Consider the following 22,620-nt stretch of genomic DNA (forward strand, 5'->3'; position numbering starts at 1 on the left):
ATGAGTTGGTAAAGTTATTTAAATGGGAAAAAAATTTGATTGACAGAAATTTCTAATAGGATTTACCTACCTTAAAGAGGAAAAAGTAGGTTTTCTGAAATCGAGACTCGCTGAAACACAATGGGTTGTGAAATCAGTAAACGGTGAACACAGATTAAACCGATTGTCAAGTGCAAAAGTGTCATCATTTCCAATTTAATAATTTCAATGCTATTATAATGTGCAGAAAAAGCATGTCAAATTACTTTGTGGATCCGCTAATATTTCCCACACCAAAATCAACATACAAAACACCTCCTAATTAATACATTTATTACTACTAATTAATACATATTACTACTAATTAATATATTTATTACTACAAATTAATACATTTATTACAACTGATTAATACATTTATTTCTACTAATTAATACATTTATTACTACTGATTAATAAATTTATTTCTACTAATTAATACATTTATTACTACTAATTTATACATTTCTTTCCATCTATCAGTCGTGATCACCTTGACAGCTGCTTTCAAGAATGTTCTCGGTGAGGATCTCTACATCGTAAGCGGCCCATGGTGCTGGATTAGGGGCTGTCTGGACCGGGAAAACATCATTCTTTGGATGACAGTGGGTGGGAAAGGCTGGGAGATCTTGACCTATATCGTCACAGCGTTCCTGTACATTTATCTCAAGTACTACATGATTAGGAAGGTAAGCAGTTCCTGGTTCAAGTCGAAATCTCGTTTTATTCGCGTTCAAACTTTTTACGAACGCTAAAGGAAATAACGCAAAAGTATCTAATTTGAAATGTTCTACAAATATGCACATTTTATGTATTTGAATGTCAAATATGGGTATGTAGAACTTTACGTGAACTATTATATATATATATATATATATATATATATATATATATATATAACGAAATAAATTGATTATTTTCAAGTGCCATAACTTTTTATTGCACAATTTTAAGGTAGATCTATGGACTCAATCATGAAAAAATTGTTTTTATAAGATAAGATATAATAATAATATGCGGCATATATATTCCAGTAATAGACAAACATTGGAAAATATACATGTTAACATGCTATTTTCATTGTTATTGCTTCTCAAAACTAAGCACCCCATCCACATATAATCAGCATTAATGAAAATGTACCCCTCCTTCTTATTTTCTTAATAATTATTATTTTCCCCAAACAAATGGGCTGTAATAAGCAACATAGACTATATACCCATTATTCAATGATATGTAATCGTTTATTTTATTAAATATGAATAACTAGTTTCATAATGTACACTTTGTGAGCCTAAACATGTTAAAAGAAATACTGTTGAAAATACCAATTGATGTCAATATTGGGTCTTTTCCCCCAATTTTTTATGGACTAAACCTTGAATAAATTGTTTTAATTTAAAGATTATTATCACAGAAAAAGGATTTGACTAAGAAAATCATATGTTGTCATATCATTTTAAAAGCTATAAGCTCTACAACAAGTACCCCCCCCCCCTCCAAAAAAAATCTTGAATTATACATTATCATATTTGCATACGACATGTGAAATTTGAGTATATTCATACAACCTTGGATAATAATTTTAACTATGTTAAACTATAAGTATCATAAGATACATGTGGTTTGCAATTAGATTTTACATTTTATCTGAAAAGAAAAAAACCAACAACCCTGAAATAACAAACTGAATTTGATGGTTTCGCTTATATATGATTACTGCATGTGTGTAATGTGTGTTTTATTTTATATCCTGCGACAAAGTTTTATATGAGTATATACTTGGTCATGAAATCATTTACATGTACATAAATGAGATATACGTGTATGTACATTACTTACTCCAATCTAAGTAGATGCAAACTCAACAAGGAACTAATCGCGTTATACAGATGCCGACCCAATAATTTTGAAAAAAGGAGAGGGGATGAGGAAAAAATATAAAGTGAAATAAAACAAATCATTTGCAGCCGTTCTTGAAGCTTGCGTCAATATCTGCAACATTGGAGCAGCGAACACAACTACGATATTATCTGTGGTCAATGGAGTAGCGAAGTGTGAACTTTGATTTTTACACAAGCTTACCATGTATTTGTTCACGATAATTTGGATTCAACAGCTGTGTAAGATGTTTGAATCAGCAATTATTACACTCGAATTTTTTTTTATTCACATGGAAACGTCACCATTGCCGGTGAAGGGCTGCAAAATTTTGGCCTATGTTCGACACTGACGGCCTTTGAGTAGGACTCTTTATCGTGTCACGCCTGCTGTGGCACGGGGTCTCCGGCCGTTTTTGCGGTCTCATCCGAAGGACCGCCCCATTTAGTCGCCTATTACGACAAGCAATTGCAAGGGGTACTGAGGACCTATTTTAAAGCTGACATGAATTAATAAATATGTACACCTTTCTCATCTTATCCGCCATATTTCTCTCAGGCAGCCTAATTTACTCTACCTGTATATACCCCAAATATGATTCTCACACCTGAGTGATTTTTCTAGGTGGATTCGACCAGTGTACATCTCCGATTGTAATATATAGGGAATGAGAAACAAATAAAATAACATTTTAAAACATTATGCTTTGCTCAAAATTACAAAATATTTATTGTATACCAATGCACCATTCTGGAAATTTAGATAAGTTGGACAAAAATGCAAAAAAGCTTTTCTTGCATACTTGCAAGTGCATGCAAGTATTTGCAGTTTCTTATAAAATAAATGCGGCGAACTCATTTGCCAATTACATACTGATAGAATGGAATAAGCAAAGAGCATAAAATATATTCCTTATATCAATTCTTGCAAAATAAAGGTGCATGCCATATGCATAATATGTAATGCACACGATATATTCGCCAAAAAAAAAAAATTAAACCGTATCAAATACGGGCGTCTATTCAACAGGTATCGGAGATTTGCACTTACCGAAATTATTAGATTCTCTTTATTCTGATAAATCCACGAAACAAAATGATAAACTCCATTTGTATCTCGTTAGAACTTTACAACACGTTGTCAGACTGCAACACACTTCACCCGTGCCAAACAGGGTGTTTTCAATCAGGGGAGATGTCAGAGTCGAAATTTTTTTCCTGCATTGAAAGCTTGTCTGGTCGAGGTTTTGCATTTATAGAAATCGGGAATCTTTTATCTGGTTGGATATATTGCGTGCACAATTCAAAATTTATAGATGATCATATACAAACTTGGATATACAAATAAGGGAATAATGATCAAAAAAATATATCTGTGTGAAAATGCGTGTATTACATTTGCAATCCATGATAGACAGTTGATTACAAAAAGACACATATAAAAGGAAATATATAAACGAAAATATAGTTTTATTGTCTCTTTTGGAACCACAATTATTTACGGTCTCTGTATGTCCATATTCATTGATTGAACAGGAGAGAGAGAGAGAGAGAGAGAGAGAGAGAGAGAGAGAGAGAGAGACCTACTTCGATGTACAATATATCATATCACAGAAGGAAAGAAAATTGATCACTGATATAAATGTAAGCTTACAAGCAAATTAAAAAGAAAATATTAGTTTGAACTGTGCATGTAGAAAATACTGACTTTGTATGTTAGAATAACGGGGAAAAAGTGGGGGAAGCAGATTTCCTGCCAACCCCAACCCTCTGTATACGTGCCTGAAACAACATATCAATTCGTGTTGAAAGAAAGGTGCATATCTGCATTTCATTAAATTCCAAAGGAGCTCGAATTTATGTGTTCCCCTATTAATTATTTTGTATGCAAGATTTGTTCCCAAATTTAGAATCATGCTTTCAGTCAGAACAGAAATTCATTTTGAAGTACATCGAGTTTGAATGGAAATGTTGGGTTCCTTATTTTAATTTCATCAGACTCATTAGAACCCCCTCACCCAAACTATGCAGCTTTGTTTCTATTGATATCTAAATCAGTATATGAATCAGGATATAAATTATATAATGTTTTTTCGTGATCATATAGATATTGATACTAATAATGAAAAAGGAAAATGTTTATACTCTTGCCTTTTGCATATCCTACTATAATGCATACAGTATGTTGACATTGTATCATCAAATAAAACCTCAACACGAATTTTACTGATTTATTAATACTAACATCTTATCGAATACATTTGAATTTGAAATTTCGACATACAGCGGTATGGCCATTGCGCCAGATCTACGAAATGAAAATATCTATGAATAAATTACACTCAAGCCTGAAAGTAATCATTATGACATGCTACAAAAACGTTAAAACACACATATGCTATATTCCTGCAATGCATGCATGCGATTTTTCTGAATACATGTATTTATGTATTCGTAAATGAAGTTCCTACGCTTAAAACTATCTTGGCCTTTATGCATTTTGTTTTGTGATTTTGGTTTACCATTCCTTACACTGTGTAAATGAAGGAAAACTTGGTAAAGGATACAATTCTACACCATACAATAAGTATACACGCATGTGTTACAAAGCAAAATGTACTTGTAATAACCAGACATGTATCGTCATTTTTCAGGGGGGGGGGGGGGTACAACAGGGGGAAATAATGGAAAATCGGATTCTTCAAAATTTCTTGTCATTCAAAATAGTAATTAAAAAAGATGAACGAAAACAGCAATGAAATAAAACAAAACACCCAAACAAACCAAGATGTTTTGTCCGATGTTCAAAGTTCTAAGGTGTTTTTAAAATAGTTTATTAATTTAGGAATAGGCACATATACAATATAAATACAAGACAATGAAGGGTTAAAGGGTTAAAGAGTCGTTTACTTTGACTGCCTCAATAATTTCCCCCTACACTTCATTTTCTTCAATCGTTGGGGGTGGGATGGGGTGGTTAGAGTCCTCTACTATGAGTGCCTCATATCTTCATTTTCTTAATTGGTGGTGGTGTGTCTCTTCTACTATTATATCAGAACTTTCAAGCTGGGGTCAAGTGGGGGAGGGGTTGTCACCCAATATATCTTTTATTTGCATTACAAAATAACAAAAAATGGATATTGTTATTAAAGGTGGGGGACAGACACTCTTTTCCTCTCCCCTTGATTCTATGTGCTTGATAACGATGCATAATATGATAAACTCGACTATTACATTTTGCATTAGTACAATTTGCGTCGAGTTCAACGCAGAATGTAATAAGGCAAAATGGCATATAGATATATAAGATCTCTTGGGCGCCAAATTAGCATAAAATAAAGTAATTGAAAATAACACTATTTAAAGATATGTTTAATTTTTAATTATTGCGTGCTTTAAATGAATCAAATAAATCTGTATTATCAATTCATGAGAGCAATATTGATTTACTAGTACTGTTCTCTTTTATTGAATTAGCGATATCATTTGTTTTAATAAGAGCGTGAGTATTACGAGATCGTTTGAATCCTCTCTCTCTCTCTCTCTCTCTCTCTCTCTCGGTAAATATTATACTGATACTTCCCCTGATTGAAGATAGCTGATCGGCACGGGCTAAGTGTGTCGCAGTCTGTACAATGGACAACGGTATTTACTGTTGGAATGCAAATGGAGTTTATCGTTTTGTTTCATGGATTATGCAAATAAAGGGAGTTTTACTACTACTTAAGAGTATTTTCGACAAATGTACCATAGTTTGGCGTGCTTTCTTTTGTTAAAAGTGTGGGTTATCTGTACATAACCCACACTTTTCTTCAAACCCCGCCCACATTCTCGAAAAAAACCCAAAAAAAACCACCCAACAACATCACTGTCCACTGTATGAAGTTTCTCCAGATTAAAATTGCACATATCAAACACGGATAACTGACTCAGACTAAGTTCTCCAAATACATTATAGATATTTGCACTGAATCTCACTTAAACCTTGATACAAGATAATATCGTCAATGGTCTCGTCCCAAAGACTTTCTATTTCCATATTCTCCTCAAGTCGAGAAGCTACGCTCCCTCGTGTCATTATGACCACACCCATCGGGTATCTGCACATAACCAACAATATCATATGGGGTAATTACTACGTGTACACGTACATCTGCGGTCCTTTACAGATATTACGAGTAGACCCAGGTAAATAGTCGTCCGCATTCGATGCGTTTTCATGGCGAGCATACATGTCATGTAAGTACTGTACTTATAAACATGACTCATGTTTATAAGTACAGTAGTATTTATATATTTGCCTTTTACTTGAAGTAATTGTGAATGATATAGATTGTATACCCTTTGCTTGTTCCATTTTATCAATAGATAAGAGATGAAATATTTCTCCGCGTTTTTGTATAGTTTTGACATATTTACTGCAAATGTACGCACATTCACGTGAAGAAAAGGCATTCTATATATATTTATCCAAAGCTTTTAGAATGGTTTACTACTGTACGATATGTTTATTATAATTTTGAGCAATGCGTGGTGTTCATCAATAGATGTTCCAAAACGTGATTTCATTTCTTCTTGATGTTCTATAAATTAGTATCGGAGATGTACGTGTTACCTGGCGAAGCTACTCGCACAAGTAAATCGAAGACACTGATGTGAAGTGAAGCGTAGCAAAACCCGTCCCCTTATATACCATACGAACCCTAATACATATAACAATAGAATATCCAACTAATATGGCGGATTAGCAGAGAAATATGGCGGACATATAGAATTATACTATATTTATTAATTCATGTCAGCTTTAACTCGGATCCTCTCAAAAGAAATAATATTATTAAGATGATTATTATGATGCTGGTGGAAATATGAATTGGTCCCCTCTTTCTCATCCGTCTCCCCAACTTTCTGATGCCCCCGTAATCCCAAATGTTGAACATGGATCATTGTAAAAGTTTAACACTACATGAATAGTCAATGTACCTCAGTCATGTACAATGCAATTCACAGGCATTTGGAGTATGGATATTACTACCCCCCCTTTTTTTAATGATATTTTATGTGTGGCAATAAACACTGATAATTGTTCTGAAATGTGTAAATTCCCTGTCTATCTTATCCTTCTTTCGATTCATGTAATCGTTTCACGCTTTTTGTAAGCTTTAGAGATTGACCTTCTGCCAGTACCGGTATAATAAAATACACAAGGTATGAAACAAAAATTTGTAAACAAACGGGGTCTCCGTTTCGGGGCACATTATCCAAGTAATTGCAGCGTTACCTAAGAAATTTTAGCGAGCGGCAGGTCGTGGAGATGTCATACTACAAGTCTCTTCAACTCAATACCCATCTCATCTCTTTTATTTGACACAATCTTGCGTGCATTGATTGTCCGGAAAGGCCTTTATCTCTTTCACTCGCAGTCAAAAAGGAGGTCACAGAGTACGAATTTATTGTACGCAAAGACATTGCTTAATTTCGGGATCATCCGAATGGTCTCGGGATTATTCGCGGACCAATCACACGACACGTTATAAATGACTAAAATAACATAGTGCAGAATTCTAGACTTTTGGTATACTTTATATCAATTTGAAGGTTTGCTTGAAAACGTAATAAGTAAATGGGCTTATTTTTGGGGTGTGTAACGGGATGAGCGACGCTACAATCCAAATAACAAACAAGAACAGTACTGAAGAATTATTGAAAAAAAATTATTTTCAAATAAAAGGAAGATATATAGGTAACAGTCTCACACCAATCACACACCTACCAAAAAAAAAAAAAAACTAATATTCACGATAACAGGAAAACAGTACCTATCGTATATGTATAAAAATTCAAACAAAAGAAAACCCGGGAAAATTAAATTGCCCATAGAATGGATCGTTTTGTATCACAAAAAGTCACATCAAACTGTAGATGTCACACCCAATCCCTCCAGTCCTTCCGGGCTTTATATCCAAAGCTGGGAATGGTATAGGATGTCCGAGACAATCCACGTTGATATCATCACCATCGTCACAATCATCATCACCACGATGAAGTCACCATCACGATCATCATCGTTGTCATCATCACAGATATGACGCTACAACATTGATCGATTCATAAATCGTATGATCCCGTATTATAATGGCAAAATTTCATTGGCAATTAATGAAGCTAGGAAATAGTAAATACATGTCCACTAATATAACATCGTTTTATTGAAATGGCCGTTTATAAAATGGCGGATCAAACTTCCGGTCACTTACTTCCACCCAGCCATTTAAAAGAAAAGCAACACCCGATAACAAAAATAAAATAAAGCAGAATAAGCATTCGTTTTACAGGTAGTGTATAACAGCTATGTCAAAATATCTATAGAAAACACCAATGTTATAAAAACACTCTCTCGCTTATGTTACACCTGAGAGCATATACAGGTAAGAGTCTCCAGTGAATGACGAGGTGCCAAGGTGAAAAAGTTGAAAAGTACATTTTACCACTAAATATATATACTACAAATATAATGCAAAAGATACTCACCACGGTCTGCTATCCGTGCCCAAGTCATAAGTTCCCTAACTAAAATTGAATTCTTGAACGAATGAAGATATTAGCCCGCTGTGACAATGTACCCGTCTGTCTTACATGGCGACTCTGCTGGAAATGACCCGGCCACTATTGTTCGAGCGCCACTGAGCTATTTGCGGAGAATTATGGGTAATTCAAATTTCAAGGGCGTATTCGATATGGCATACTCGTGATTGTTACAGGGAGCTCTTGTTGATTTTTTGCATACTCTCCTTCTAGTAGTTCATTTTCGGAAAAAAAATTAAGACTTACTCTATATATGTTTGCAAACACTACGGCGAAATTGATGATGCAATCTACACCCGAAAACGACAACACGCACACGTAAACAAAGGGTCACCGATTCTGGTCAGTCACCGAAATAGGGCAGTCGACGATACAACCTACCAAACAACCGTTTACCAGATTGTGATATAGGGCTCTGGGGAGGGGGTATGGCCGGTCAACAGGGAAATCTTACTCTTCCTAAGCACCATATCTCGCCTCTGGTATATCCAGGGGTCCGTGTTCGCCCTTCTCTCTTCATTTGAATTCTTTATGGTAATTATGAGATTGGTCAATGTTTGATAACTTCACCCTTTCATTCGCTGAGTACTTGCGTTAAAAGTGAAAATTGCATGGATGAAATATTGAAACTGAGGTCCTGGTGTCGTCCATTCGTTAGGTTATTAAATAACTTGCAGCAACACTAAAAATACACCCCCCTCCCTCAAATAATAAATTCTTAACAAAATGACTTGCAATCTCACCTATAAATGAGCACTTCTATCACAAGGACCCAAACATAAGTATGATGTATAAATTATTTGTCATTGAAATAAGATAATTCAAATAAAATATATATACTTAATCAACAGGAAATAGATGTATCGTTGGACAATTTGTTTACATACGACTATTTTCCCCTAAGTAACTTAGTCTAATACATGTACCAGGAAATATAATTGTGAACTTCCCACTGCAATTCTCATGACTTACGTTTTTCATTTACGGATATAAAATCAAATAATACTCTATACATTTATTTGCATAACAATTTTTAAACATATGTGTATTTCCACTTGCAAATTCTCGTTGTGTCTGTTGCAATCATAAACTGGAACTAAGTTTGAATCTAAATAAAACAAAATAGAAAAATAAAATAAAATAACGCTTCTCTTTCTCTCCGAATTAACAAAGATATTTTCTTTCATTCACAGCGTCGTAGAGAGGGCCAGCCCAACCTCCGTTATAGCCAAATCTCGTACCGTCTCCGTGATGACGACGAGAATTACGTGCTCTTGTGGTTTGTTCTTTACATCTTACGAATCTGGGGAACAGCAAGATACGTGAAATTTGTCTACGAGGCCAGTACGGGTCAAACGTCCGAGCTGGATTTTGACCAGACGGACATGGTACTCATGCACTTTCAGAGCGTTGGTGACAGCTCCCAGGCTTTTTTCAATTGTCTACTTTTTTGTGTTAAGGACAGTACGGTAAGGCATGGATTATTAACTAGGCTGTTCTGTCGACGGAACCAACTTCAAGGAAGACAACTGAATGAATACAACCAGATTTAAACAATTTTAAGCGATTTTCCTATAAATTTGGAAATCAAGAAGGACAGTACTAAATCTCTAAAATTCAAGGTTTTAACAGATCTTTTTCGAAATGAATATAATTATTATAGAAGTATGAAATATTTTCTGTGTTTCTATCATGAACTAAGTGATAATTTTGTTGTTTGAGAACAGTCTCCGCTGACGTCATGTAATTTGACTACAGGAAGTTTTTTTTCTGAACTAGTTTGGTTTCAATATTTTCCCACACTTTGCACTGGTAATCTAATTCTATGCATGCATACAATATATCTACTTAAAGAGACACTACAGCTCATTTTCCACATTTTAATAAAGTGTTTTTAAAAACACGTATTGATAAAATGATAATACTCATATCGATACTGACAATTTTGAACAATTGGATGCATTCATTTACTCTCAACTGAGCTTTGAAGATCCTCCGGAATTCAAACGTTTCTTCATGCTGACTCGGACTTTTGAATGCTTATTTACATCACGTGGTTTTGAATGACAGCAAAGGTGTTGTGTAGGACTCCCCTTCAAGGGAACCACACTCACCTTTCAAGTATAAGTTAGATTATTTCCTGCTCATTATAATAAGTAATTATATAAATCATAATTCAACAGAAACCCACCTATGTTCTTATTGACCGATGTTTTTACAACCGGTTAACACTTGTCGTGTTGAGATAAAAATAACACTTTTAAAGCAGTTCTTCGCGGCTAGTCCCAATAGCAGATTTAGGGGGGCTAGGATCCCCCTCCCCTTTTTAACCACAAATTGTGAGTGAAACTCCAATTTTTGCACCCAGAATGGCCGATTACTTTGGCTAATATTTGACTTTCACATCTCCCTTCGGAAATCCTAGATCCACCACTGAGTTACAATCGTTTCTCCTAGCTCTTTGTTTTCCAACGGTCATACTGATCCCAAGGTAAATTTTATTTCACGTATGAGTTTTGTCTCATTTTATTTTTACCTCTTTTCTCATAGAATCTTTCAAAATTCTGGATCTATCGATATCCACTGCACTACACTTTCTCTCACTTGACGACATGCTACACTGTTTACTGTCTATGCGCATGCGTCTGAAGACCGAAGGAGGAGACTCGATATTTTTTGTATAGGCCATCAAAAAGTATTAATTTTTACGTTAAAACGAGAGTTTGTAACTTTAGATAAGTGTTATTTTCGCAAAGTTCATACATTCAACAATGCAACAAAAATTGAGAAAGCCCTGAGAAAATTGTCATTTCATGATTTTTGCGCAAAATGAGCTGTAGTGTCTCTTTAATTAATATTATTTATTAATGATTTATATTGTTAATTATTATTAACAATATAATCAGTAAAATGTAAGTCCAATTATGTTTGTTCTTTGAGCTAACCTTACTGGAATCTTCCATAATCCCCCCCCCCCATTCCTATCATTGTACACAAAGAGGAATGGAGGATATGATTTGTATGGTATGGAGAATAAATGTTCCCGCACACTTTAAGGAAAACTTTTTTTGCATCAGAATTCTACTAGACAAATAGGAAATGTCCTAATTCGCTCATTGATTAGCAAGCCAGAACAATAGACATTGTAATTTGCAGTGTTTATAGTGCTAGCTTGATCCTGCATCCTTTACTTAAGTAAATATTGATTTGACATATATCACACTTCAGGTCGACTCCCCCCATCGATATCTTACAGCTACGTCACAAAAAGTCAAAGGAGGCGGATTAAAAATGTAGAACTTCTTAGTTTTTATAGTGCATTTAAAAGCTGTAGTAAAATTGAAATCACAGAACTTTTCCAAAACCACATCACCAAAACATGACTGTTCAACAATTAATATCATCATCTCTCACAGTAGACAAAAAGACATCATAGACAGCTGCTTCCGATCGTCTAACAGTTTGTTGCAGTTCCCATGGACACAGATTATGCTTCTTTATTAGCTGACATGTTTAATTTGTATTCATATGAAAGAGAATTTATCCAAAAACTTCTACATGTCTAGAAATATATTTCTGCAGCCTCTACCTCGACATTTAGATATATCAACGGCGTTTTATATATTGACAATACTCGCTTTCATTCATAAGTTGATTCGATACATCCTAATGAACTCAAAATACGTCACTTCTGTCTTACACGTCTGTTTCATAGTGGGAATCTATACTGAACATAAGCATTAACGGCAAACTAACAAGTTAGCTTTTTGACAAACGGGATGCCATCAGCTTTTCCATCATTAATTGTTTTTAATTTATGAAATAATATTCCATTATCAGCCTGTTTATGTCTCGTACAACTGTAATTGATTCGATATGCGAGAGTACGTTTTGCGTATGATCAATTTTTAAATTGAAGCAGTCTACTTTTTCTTGAGGATAGCAGTGACTATTCTTAGCCACCAAATTTCTTCATTAATTTACAGTAGCGATATGGAACATGCTCCCTTAATCTTAATACTCTTGTTTTTCTTCTGAAAAAAGGCTTTTAGATACTGCACATAAATATGCGTTATGTATGTAAGTATGTAGGTATGTATATATGGAGGTATGTATGTATGGAGGCGCGGAGTTGTGAGAGCATGTTGCTATCTAGTAAATTGAAGAAGGAGAGCCCTTCTTTTCCTCTGGGTGTAGCTGCAATAATGTAGCCCTCTCCGATTGTTTTTTTTAGGAAAGGGCTACAAATCCTTAGGATCTCTGAAATGGTGCAGATGCGGGAGTGATTCACTCCCGCAACATTTTCGATTATTCTAAACATTTGCTGACTTTCTTTATAGGTAAATAAAATGATATTCTATGTTTCTTAGTCAGTATATAAATTTACAACCTGCAACTTACGATTTGTGAGGCTCTATTCTACCGTTTTCAACAATTTCGATATATTCCAATTTCTCGATTCATATTTGTGCGCCATGTTTGATGTACTGAAAGTTTTAACTTCCGATTGTCAAGTTATTTGCATATGCCATATAAGGTAGTATTTACATCAATGGACAAGTACGAAAGAGAAAGCTATTTCGTCGGTATTAAAAAGGTTTAGATTTGATATCAAGTTCAAAATACGAACAGCAGAGTGTAAATTCTTTCTGCATACATATGATTTTCCTTTCTTTGTCGGATTGGCTCGAGTAACTACATTTTCGCGCAGATTGTCAATGTTTAGGTTTTTCAGTAGATCCACCTACGATATCTCGCGATAAAAATCATGGCGGAGCAGGCGAACAATTTTGCATGCTGTACAAGATGTTTAATGAAAAACACCTTTATTAGACATGCCCAAAAACAGAGTTGGTACTCCGTTTGGTGTAAACAACATTTGGGACTAATACACTGAGCTTATTATCGGTTATTCATAAAATTATTTTTGTTATTACGGAGATCCTATGGAATTTTAGCTCTATCCCGAAAACGTCAGAATAAAAAAAAAATCAGATATGGCTACATTACTGTGGCTGCTCTGTGTGAAGTGGTCGAAATTCCTTCATACAAACTAGTAAGTGTTAAACTAGATCGGTAAACAGAAAAAGGATTTGAAATAAAACGTGGTTTAGTTTACAAGTATGTTTCATCCCAGCTCATAGAACAATGCAAACCGTCCCCGATGCGGCTTAGTGTAGTACTAAGAATTTATCCTTCTCATAGTCATTGTGGAAATGGGAAGTTTTGTATGCAACAGCTCTAGAATATATATACATTCTATTGACACACAGAAAATTGGGTATCATGAGGGCAAGGTTACTTCAAGGTCACTGTCCTTTTTACAGCAGGCATCAGTTGTATCTATTAGTGGTTTATCACGAGTTTTGTACTAATTTGTAGCATAGGAACAATGTCGGAAAATATTTCTATCTTTTTGTAAAGCAAGACTATAATCACTGTAAAGTTCAACACGATAAACCTTATATCCTTTGATAATCCTACACAATTATCTCACGATATAGAACTCACGGACACCGCCGCGGTGGTCTAGAGGTTAGAGCGTTTGCCCCGCGTGTGGAAAACCGGGGTTCAAATCCCGGCGGCGACAGACCTAAGTCGTTAGAACAGGTAGTGACAGTTCCATCGCCAACGTTCGGCATCAGGCGTGAATGTCAAGGGTCCTCGGGGATGACCTTAAAGACGGATATTCCGTGTCACAGTAGGTGTGGTACGCTAAAGAACCCTCACTGTTCAATAGCCGTAAGCGCCGAGGGAAGGCCTAAATTTGAGGACCTTCACCGGTATTGGTGACGTCTCTATAAGAGTGAAAAATTCTCGAGTGAGACGCTTAACAAGATACGATCAATTAATAGAACTCGCGGCGGGTATGACCGGTCGACAGGGTATGCCTACTCCACCTGTTTCCACCTCTTATATATCCAGGAGTCCCTGCTTGCCTAACTCCCTATTTTGTAGTCCTTATAAGTTATCTTCACATTTCATCATTTACCTCTATTGCATATATTTTGTAAAAACCTTTTTCATATGTATTGATGTAACGAGGTAGAGAAGGACACAATAATAGATAAATGTCGGATCAAGTGAAAAAGAGAAAACTATGTTCCTACCCCCCCCCCCTTAAAAATTAAAAGGATTATATGACAACGTGGAATTATGATATTACTAGCAGTAGTGAGTTTGATATGCATTGCATTATGTTTAATTGTTTTATCAATTGAATTTGTCCCAAAAACTCAAGAAAATTAAAATCATTGCTACTACTATTACAGCTGTATTTATAGAATGCTATTGTCCTGAAAATCATTAATTAACATTTTTCTTTTCTCTCTCAATAATGAAAATTGTTAATCAATGAAAGTCTTCTGCTCACTTCTGTCATTGCTGCACTGTGGTGAATTTGCAAAATTGGTTTTAAAGCTAAATTACACTGTACAACTTTGTTGTAAAATCTAAACTATTTCATTTGGAACAATTTCATTCTTTTTGTTGTCCTTCGTGATTTCCATACATGACAAACTCGTCTAGACCTGTTAATATAGACTAACTTGTAAATAATCTGATTTAGATTCTAGTTTATGGTTTTAGGCATGTTTTCGTTGTTTGTAAGGACAGCATATTTTGTTAAACTGAAAACTTTTGTAGTTACAAATTAACATGATATCAGATAACTGTTTTACACACTGAATCACTAGTCATTTTGTTTCCAAGCGCAGAACCGAGGAGGAGCTAAGCAAGATTGACTGTTTTGACAACCACATCAGATTAAAAGTTCGTGCACACAAGGTGTCGTGATTGGTTTTGTCATGCATTGGGGAAGGGGGAAATTTTATCAAATGGAAATACAGTTCAGGGAAATACGGTATAGATGTATTTTGCCACAAAGAAACAATCTTTTTGTGTGAAAAGTGCAAAAGACACACTAAACATTACTTGATAAATATTGAAAAGTTTTTATGAAATCAATTTTTTTTTTAATAACGGGGTTTATAGTAAAAACATTTTTTATTCCCTGATGGAATTGAAGCATGTTCATAATATATATTGTATGTACATCAATTATTTACGAATATTTATATACTTACGACAATTATGCACAGAAGAAATGGACAAGCATTGTGAACAGAAAGTATGAGTCACAAAACCTGAAACCAAAGAAGATTCAAGGATATGTTAAGAGTATTTTGAAGATGACAGATGTGCTACCTTAAACCCCTTCCCTACACTAAACTTAGGTTACACACCCCACAAACCTATCACGTTTAGGTCTCCACCTACGGAATAATCAGACGTTCACCAAAACAACAAAAGAAAACCAAAGAAACTTCATTCTACAGCAGATTTACATCCATGTTTGACCCAGCAATCCATTTCAGACTTAAATTTTGAAGTTGAGCAAAGTTTACATGTATTCAAGGAAATTGAAAACTGAAATTCCAAATACATTATCCAAGATGTATGACATAAGAACACATATTAAATGAATTATAAATTTATTATGTTAATGGCGTTACTGGCCGCGGTGAAGTAAATTGAGGCTACCAATGCATAGGGCCGCCTCGCACAAAAGTTCACACAAAAGTGACGGCCCATCAAGAGGCTCACTGTGCAATGGGTTATCGCAAATGCACAAGCGTCACGAAAACAACAAATCACAAATATGACGGCCCATCAAGAGGCTTAATGCGCATTAGTACAAACGTCACTGAATCAACAAATTCACAAAATGCGATGGCCCATCAAGAGGCTCATTGTGCAATGGGTGATCGCAAAAGCACAATCGTCACGAAAAACAAATTCAAAGCACAAACTTCATTGTGCAGTGGGTGATCGCAAAAGCACAATCGTCACGAAAAACAAATTCAAAGCACAAACTTTACAAATAATCATTCAAAATGTCAAAGGCAACAAATGTTCATACAAGTATATATATGGGAATGTATGGTGTCCATTCAGCAGGTTCATGGTAGTTTAGTCAACTGCATAACGTATTTACAGGATGACGAATCAACATACTCAAATCTAAATAGACAGTTCGAATATCACATCAGAATTTGTTTCCAGATGGTTGACACTCTTCCATTGGAGTAGGGGTGTGACGAAACACGCCACTTGCAAGGGCCATGAACATGGCTCTTCAACCGCCACCAATGGAGTGCCCACAATGGTGACGGCGGCAGCTCCCCAACTCCAATGGTCACCGCTGGCCAGTGAATACGTTGCCCTAGAGTTAGACTGGAAAGCCTATTGCATCGCAACAAGTGAAGTTTAGAAGGGCCCCCTGGAAGTTATTTAAGAACAAATCATTGCCAAGCTGAGATAAGTGAACCCCATTGGAGTCAAAGAGGGACGGTGGTTTGGCGCTGATTTGGGGTGTTTAATATAACGGCCACCCCGAACTGACAAAAACCTGATAGCTTCCCTATCCATTCTACCTCTGATCCTGTTCATTGCCCTGGTATTATTTGAAAAACGCCACGAAAACCTTGGCAATGACGAGGACCAGACGATAGAGGTGGTAGGAAACATGGCACGAATTTGTAACAAAGTAGAAATTAGAATTTGCAGTAGGCGCTCCGTTGTAGTCTGTCCCACATTGTTGGCTCCACAATGAATAATTAAGAAGGCGGGTGGATTTTCGTACCGTAATAAGGTCGTTAGTTTGGGAGCAAGGTCCTGCAGCTTCATGCCACTATAGCCCTGCCACCAAATGGAGATATTGTCCAAGTTGAGGTTGAGCCCCCCAAGTCCAGTAGCTGCAAAACTGGCCGCTCTCTTTATAATTGAAGATCCCACAATCCAAACATTTGTTACATCTAAAATTCTTGGTGTGAATTAGCTTGGGGTAGCAAATACTGGCATATAAATGAATTAAAGCCAAACAATGACAATACAAGTATATTCAACGAATATATGAATGGAACACATTGGAGCACCATCGCCCTGCTGCTTGAATAACATTACTGTGGGCCCCTTGCATAGCCAGGGTAGTAGCTGCTCCTATTCTGAACGAATGGGAGTTATAATTTGTGGTGTCAATCCCAAGGATAGTCAAACACCCGTTTAATGTTGCACAAAACTGATAACGAGTTAGAGGCTGTCCCCCAAAATGAACAAACAAGGGGCCCTTTTTCGCAGGGTGGGATTGTATATAAGCCCGCATAGAGACAAATGGGCATACTGTGGCATGGGATGCTGTAATACTGAGAATTGTACCTACACCTAACTGGTCGGTCTTTGAACGCTTAATAGTGAGTTGAATTTTGGACTGAAGCAAAATAACGTCATCGAACTGTAGTATTGATTGAGGATTGTTGCCTTTAGATAGTGCAATTTCGCCTATGCGCAAGAAAGCATGAAATGTCAATGTAAAGGCCGCGGAAAATAATTTGGTTTCATAAAGGTTGTGACATGCTGAGTGTAAAATTGAAACGATACGGTTCAAAAGCTCCAATGTAATGGGCAGTCGCGAGTCTTTACTATGCGTGCTAGTTCTTTGCATGCCCTGCAAAAGTTTTCTGATGATAAACTGACCAGTAGGGTCAATATTGTGCGAGACTTTGGTATAAAAACTAATTGCCGCAATGTACGATTGCGCTGTGGAGTGTTTGTAGCCCATTATTGACAAGTATGCAATAAACTGTGTGATGTGCGAGTCCGGTGGAGGCCAAATCTGTTGGAGATTATGTATTCTACGAAATGCCTTAAAGGCCTTGATGCCTACACTATGTGATGATTTAGTGTTGGTTGCTACCGAAGCATCTAACAACTGATGGATCTGACTTCTGAGAGCCTCTTCAGGAATTGGACTGGGATTGACCGGGGGTGTTCGTCTGCTTGTGGCGCAGCCAACTTCATGATGTCCCACTGTTTACGAGATATTGCGTCAGCAATTACATTAACTTTGCCTGGTATATGTTCGGCTTTGAACTGAATAGTGTGTTTGAGTGCCATAAGTACTAATGGTCTAATAAAATGCATTACCCTATGTGACTTAGCAGACTGTTTGTTTAGAATGTGTACCAGGGCAAGGTTGTCCACGTGAAGAATAACTTTTTTGTTTTGCAAACTGAGGCCCCATATTGTAAAGGCTAGGACGATAGGCACTAATTCCAGAAAAGTTATGTCCCTCAAAATTGGGGTGCTTAACCAACTGGTTGGCCACGATAAATGAGCCCACTGACCTTGAAAGTAACACCCACAACCCAGGTTGACAGAACCGGCACTATCTGTGAAAAGTCGCAAGGTGTCTGGAGTCGCCCATTCACTTTCAGGAAAATACACAATGCCATTAAAATTATTCAAAAATTCCAACCAAATATACAAGTCCTGACGTAGGGGCTCAGTGATTCCAATATGATGGTAATGCCTATATGTCCCTGATAATGCATTGTAAAACCGTCTTATAAAAGCCCGACTTCCAGGTATAACTCGGCTGAAGAAATTGAGCTTACCAACTAATGTCTCCAATTCTGCAAAACGGATTTTTTTGCGAGAAATCCCACTTTGTAATAGTTGTTGGAGTTCAACAATTTTGTGTACTGGTATCAGCATTTGCATCTTAACCGTATTTATATCTAACCCCAGGAAAGTGAGGTGCGTGGTAGGCTCAATGGTTTTGTCTGGGTTCAGGGGTACACCTAACTCGGCGCAAATATCTTGAAAACTATGGAACAAGGCGAGGCAGTGGTTTGAATTGTGTCGACCGGCAAATATGAAATCATCCAAGTAATGATGTACTGTGTTGAGATGCATTTTGAATTTAACGACCCATTCCAAAAAAGAGGAAAAAGTTTCAAATATTTTACATGATATTGAGCAACCAAAGGGGAGGCATTTATCAATGAAATATGCACCCTTAATATATAGTCCCAAGAGCTCAAAATCACCAGGGTATATGGGCAATAAACGGAATGCATTTTTTATGACAGCCTTTGTTAGGAGAGCTCCCTTACCTAATGTACCTATGGTCTCAACTACTGTGTCAAATTGGGTATACGAGACAGAGGTGAAAGCCGGATCTATGTTGTGATTGATACTAAAGGACGGGGGGTAAGATAAATGCATAATCATTCTCCAACCCCCATCTGACTTGGGAACAACCCCAATTGGGGATACATGTAAATTATGCATAGGTGGCCTAGGATAGGGACCTCCCATACGACCAGCTGCAACCTCACTCAAAATTTTTTCATGAAGCACTTGCTCATGATTCAAGGCCGACGATAATTTTTTTGAAAAAAGTGAAATTCGGGGCCCAGAGTATTGAAGCCTAAATACATGACAAAAACCAGCTAACAAATATTCAGCCGTAACTAGATCTGGGTAACTATCCAAATATTTCAGTAAAGAGTTAATAATTACTGGGGAAAGGCCTAGGTCCCATGTGCTTGTGTTGTGCGGGGTTTCGATTCCATGACTGTTGCGCTGGGCCTGATTTGTGGCGAAACGACTTGTTAGTGTTTGCTGTTGGTGCCCGAAAAGCATGATTGAAACTAGCATTGGATTGACTAGAGGTTATGTTGGGGTTGGTGCACGACAGCGATGGGTGTTTGCCATTGCATTTCAGGCAGCGGTGGGCATACCCACATTGCACTTTGTCACATGCACCCTTATAATTATAATCGAAGCACTTGTGAAGGGGATTAGTGCCTGGCCTATCTGGTGTGGGGGTCATATAGAGTAGCCACAGTTCACTATCTACTGTTCCCCAGTCTCGAGAAGGGTTGTGCGCCATTCTTAGACGAAACTGTTCGTCGTAGGTAGCCCACCCCATGGATTTCATAGAACCTAAGCGAATATCGTGCAAGTATTTAAACAACTGCTGTGTTCTATGTGGGTGTGCTGCCGTGTAGATGCTAGCATAAATAAGGAATGCATCAGGCCATCTCTCGATTGAAACAATTTTGTTGGAGTACTTTGGCTGCATAACGAGATTGCCCTACGAGTCAATGGTTAGAGTGGCAGCTGACTGGGTATTGACTGGATTCCTAACGAGCAGCACCGCTAAGTTGACAAATTCCCCCGCGATATTTTTTTGCTTAGTAGAATGGTCTACATGGTACCCAATGGGAAAATCAATAGAATCATGCAAGGGGGGAGAGGGAAGATGGGCATTTTGCACATTGCTAACATCAGGTGCTATAGGCCTAGGTAAGCTAGATGAGCAGGCACTTACCCCAGTATCAATTGTGTGAAATTGACTAGCTAAATTTGGAGGGTGTACAACTGGGGGAACAAAATAAGCCATACCCGGATTCTGTTCTGTGATTTCCGAGTCCGAGTTGTCCAACTGTGGGGCCTGTGAGGATGCCTGGGAGCCTCGACTTGCTGTCGTGGACTCCGTGCGTTGGTCCTGCTGTCCGCGACGTCGGGTGTCGTTGCCCGCTGCTGAAGTCAGTGGAGCAGACTGCCTTTTTCCGTGGCTCAGGTGTGGTCACCGCGGATTGATCTTGCCGCCGGCGGTGACCGCGTGTGACATGAGGTTCCGGCTGGGGCAGAGTTCTAGCTATCCGGCTGGATCTCTTGGGTTTTGTCTTAGGCATGGTTACCAGTAACAATATAGAAATTAATAATAATAATAATAATAAAATAGGAAATACAAGTTATCGGTATAGATATAATGATATTGTAGTTGGGAACGAACTAAATGTGCAGCGAGGGATGGCACGTTGGTATAACGAATTTCCCAATCCGTTCCAATCTGAATAAAATCAAGCCATCCGTACACCACTAGCAGTAAAACGTTAAAATAAATGTCTAAATAAACTAATTCAAACACATTAGTTGCATAAATGTTGATTTCAAAGGATGTTTTCAGGAGCGGATTTTGGTACGTCTTCCCGATCTAAATATAGGTTTGAAAGAGAAAGTGGCGAGAATTCTAACATCCGGGGTTGGTTTGCTCAGCCGCAAAATTTCCGGAATTGCAAACTGATACCCTTGTATAAAATTCGTATATATTAGACGAGCTACCATATGCGATATTATATTCAGATGGTAATCTGGGAAAAGTTGCCCATTTAGAAAAGACAAAAAGGAATTTGAAATCAAACTTGAAGCAAAGTCAAAGGAAATGTCTTTATATCTTATATTAACGGCAAACTAACATCTCAACTTTATGACAAACGGGATGATTTCAACTTCTCCATCGTCAACATCCCATATTTATGTAGCAATGCTGCAATATTCCATTATCACCTGCATATGGTGTTTACCTCTCTCAACTGCTTCGATACGCAATAGTTTGTTCTGTGTATGGTCAGTTTTTAAATCGAAGCCGGCTACTGACAAATGGGTTGATGGTGCAGGGGTTCTAACAGTCTCGTTTAAAATCAGCATTTCGCAAATTCTATGGTCGTTATAATTAGTATATATACTACTACTGGTCAGTTTTCGGGCAGTGCGAAGTTCGTTACAAGCAACGAAGGTCGCTTTTGTATTTCTGTGCCTTGTACCATAGTTTGGTGTGCTTTCTTTTGTTAAAAGTGTGGGTTATCTGTACATAACCCACACTTTCCTTCAAACTCCGCCCACATTCTCGAGAGAAAAAACAACAACATCACTGTCCACTGTATGAAGTTCCTCCAGATCAAAATTGCACATATCAAACACAGAAACTGACTCAGACTCCAAATACAATATAGATATTCGCACTGAATCTCACTTAAACCTTGATACAAATTAATATCCTCAATGGTCTCGTCCCAAAGACTTTCTATTTCCATATTCTCCTCAAGTCGAGAAACACGTGTACGTAGAAATATAAAAGACCCAGTCATGTGATAAGAACGCGTTTGAGAGATAAACTTGTTTAGCGGACAGAGTGAATCAGACTTGTGTTTCTTTTATGGTTTCGCATCTTACAATTCTTTTTTTTTTTCTCTCTCTTATGTTTCACCATTTTTTTTAATCTATTGTATATACATGTAAATGGTTTTCCAGCCAATTTAGTCAAAATATGTATTAGAATGAAGGATATCAAATAGGATTTTCAAAAGAGTAACTACAATCATCAGTTGAATATATTGATAAATTTTTAAACAGAAAAATGCACGAATATGGGTTCTTAGAATTTTATTTGAATTTTTAAATTTCAATTCTTTAAAGCCAATACCGGTACTAAAAGTCGGAGAAT

At 36.9% G+C, this 22,620-nt stretch overlaps 2 protein-coding genes and 1 long non-coding RNA gene across 4 annotated transcripts; 1 reads left to right on the plus strand and 2 right to left on the minus strand.

The window, feature by feature from the left end:
* The first annotated feature begins 529 nt into the window (after nt 1-529).
* LOC130054817 (uncharacterized) lies at nt 530-10,159 on the plus strand. Its single transcript, XM_056165729.1, has 2 exons — nt 530-707; nt 9,677-10,159. Exons 1-2 carry the CDS (start codon nt 618-620, stop codon nt 10,034-10,036), a joined length of 450 nt encoding a protein of 149 aa, XP_056021704.1. The 5' UTR covers nt 530-617; the 3' UTR covers nt 10,037-10,159.
* Nucleotides 7,531-8,564, minus strand: LOC130054818 (uncharacterized). Its single transcript, XR_008803154.1, has 2 exons — nt 8,430-8,564; nt 7,531-7,989 (listed from the first exon to the last, which is right to left on the minus strand). It is a non-coding gene; the product is annotated as an uncharacterized LOC130054818 (long non-coding RNA).
* LOC130046585 (uncharacterized) lies at nt 9,523-21,257 on the minus strand. Of its 2 annotated transcripts, XR_008803153.1 has the most exons (3): nt 20,736-21,257; nt 15,569-15,628; nt 9,523-9,591 (listed from the first exon to the last, which is right to left on the minus strand). XR_008803153.1 is itself a non-coding variant. In XM_056165730.1 (2 exons), the coding sequence occupies exons 1-2, from the start codon at nt 21,026-21,028 to the stop codon at nt 9,567-9,569; spliced, it is 318 nt and encodes a 105-aa protein (XP_056021705.1). In that variant the 5' UTR covers nt 21,029-21,257; the 3' UTR covers nt 9,523-9,566. The 2 variants fall into 2 exon arrangements, 1 of the variants encoding a protein (XP_056021705.1); XM_056165730.1 differs by lacking the exon at nt 15,569-15,628.
* Between the last annotated feature and the right edge of the window lie 1,363 nt (nt 21,258-22,620).

The sequence above is a fragment of the Ostrea edulis genome, chromosome 5, assembly GCF_947568905.1.
Source record: "Ostrea edulis chromosome 5, xbOstEdul1.1, whole genome shotgun sequence".
In the NCBI taxonomy this organism is placed as follows: Eukaryota; Metazoa; Mollusca; class Bivalvia; order Ostreida; family Ostreidae; genus Ostrea; species Ostrea edulis.

Excerpts from the sequence above, each read along its gene's own strand:
- LOC130054817 (XM_056165729.1), top strand. The coding sequence starts at position 618 with ATGACAGTGGGTGGGAAAGGCTGGGAGATCTTGACCTATATCGTCACA. Across the intron at positions 708-9,676 it reads AGTACTACATGATTAGGAAG|CGTCGTAGAGAGGGCCAGCC; the intron begins GTAAGCAGTTCC and ends TTTCATTCACAG.
- LOC130046585 (XM_056165730.1), bottom strand. The coding sequence starts at position 21,028 with ATGCCTAAGACAAAACCCAAGAGATCCAGCCGGATAGCTAGAACTCTG. Across the intron at positions 9,592-20,735 it reads AATCACAGAACAGAATCCGG|ATTCAAACTTAGTTCCAGTT; the intron begins GTATGGCTTATT and ends TGTTTTATTTAG.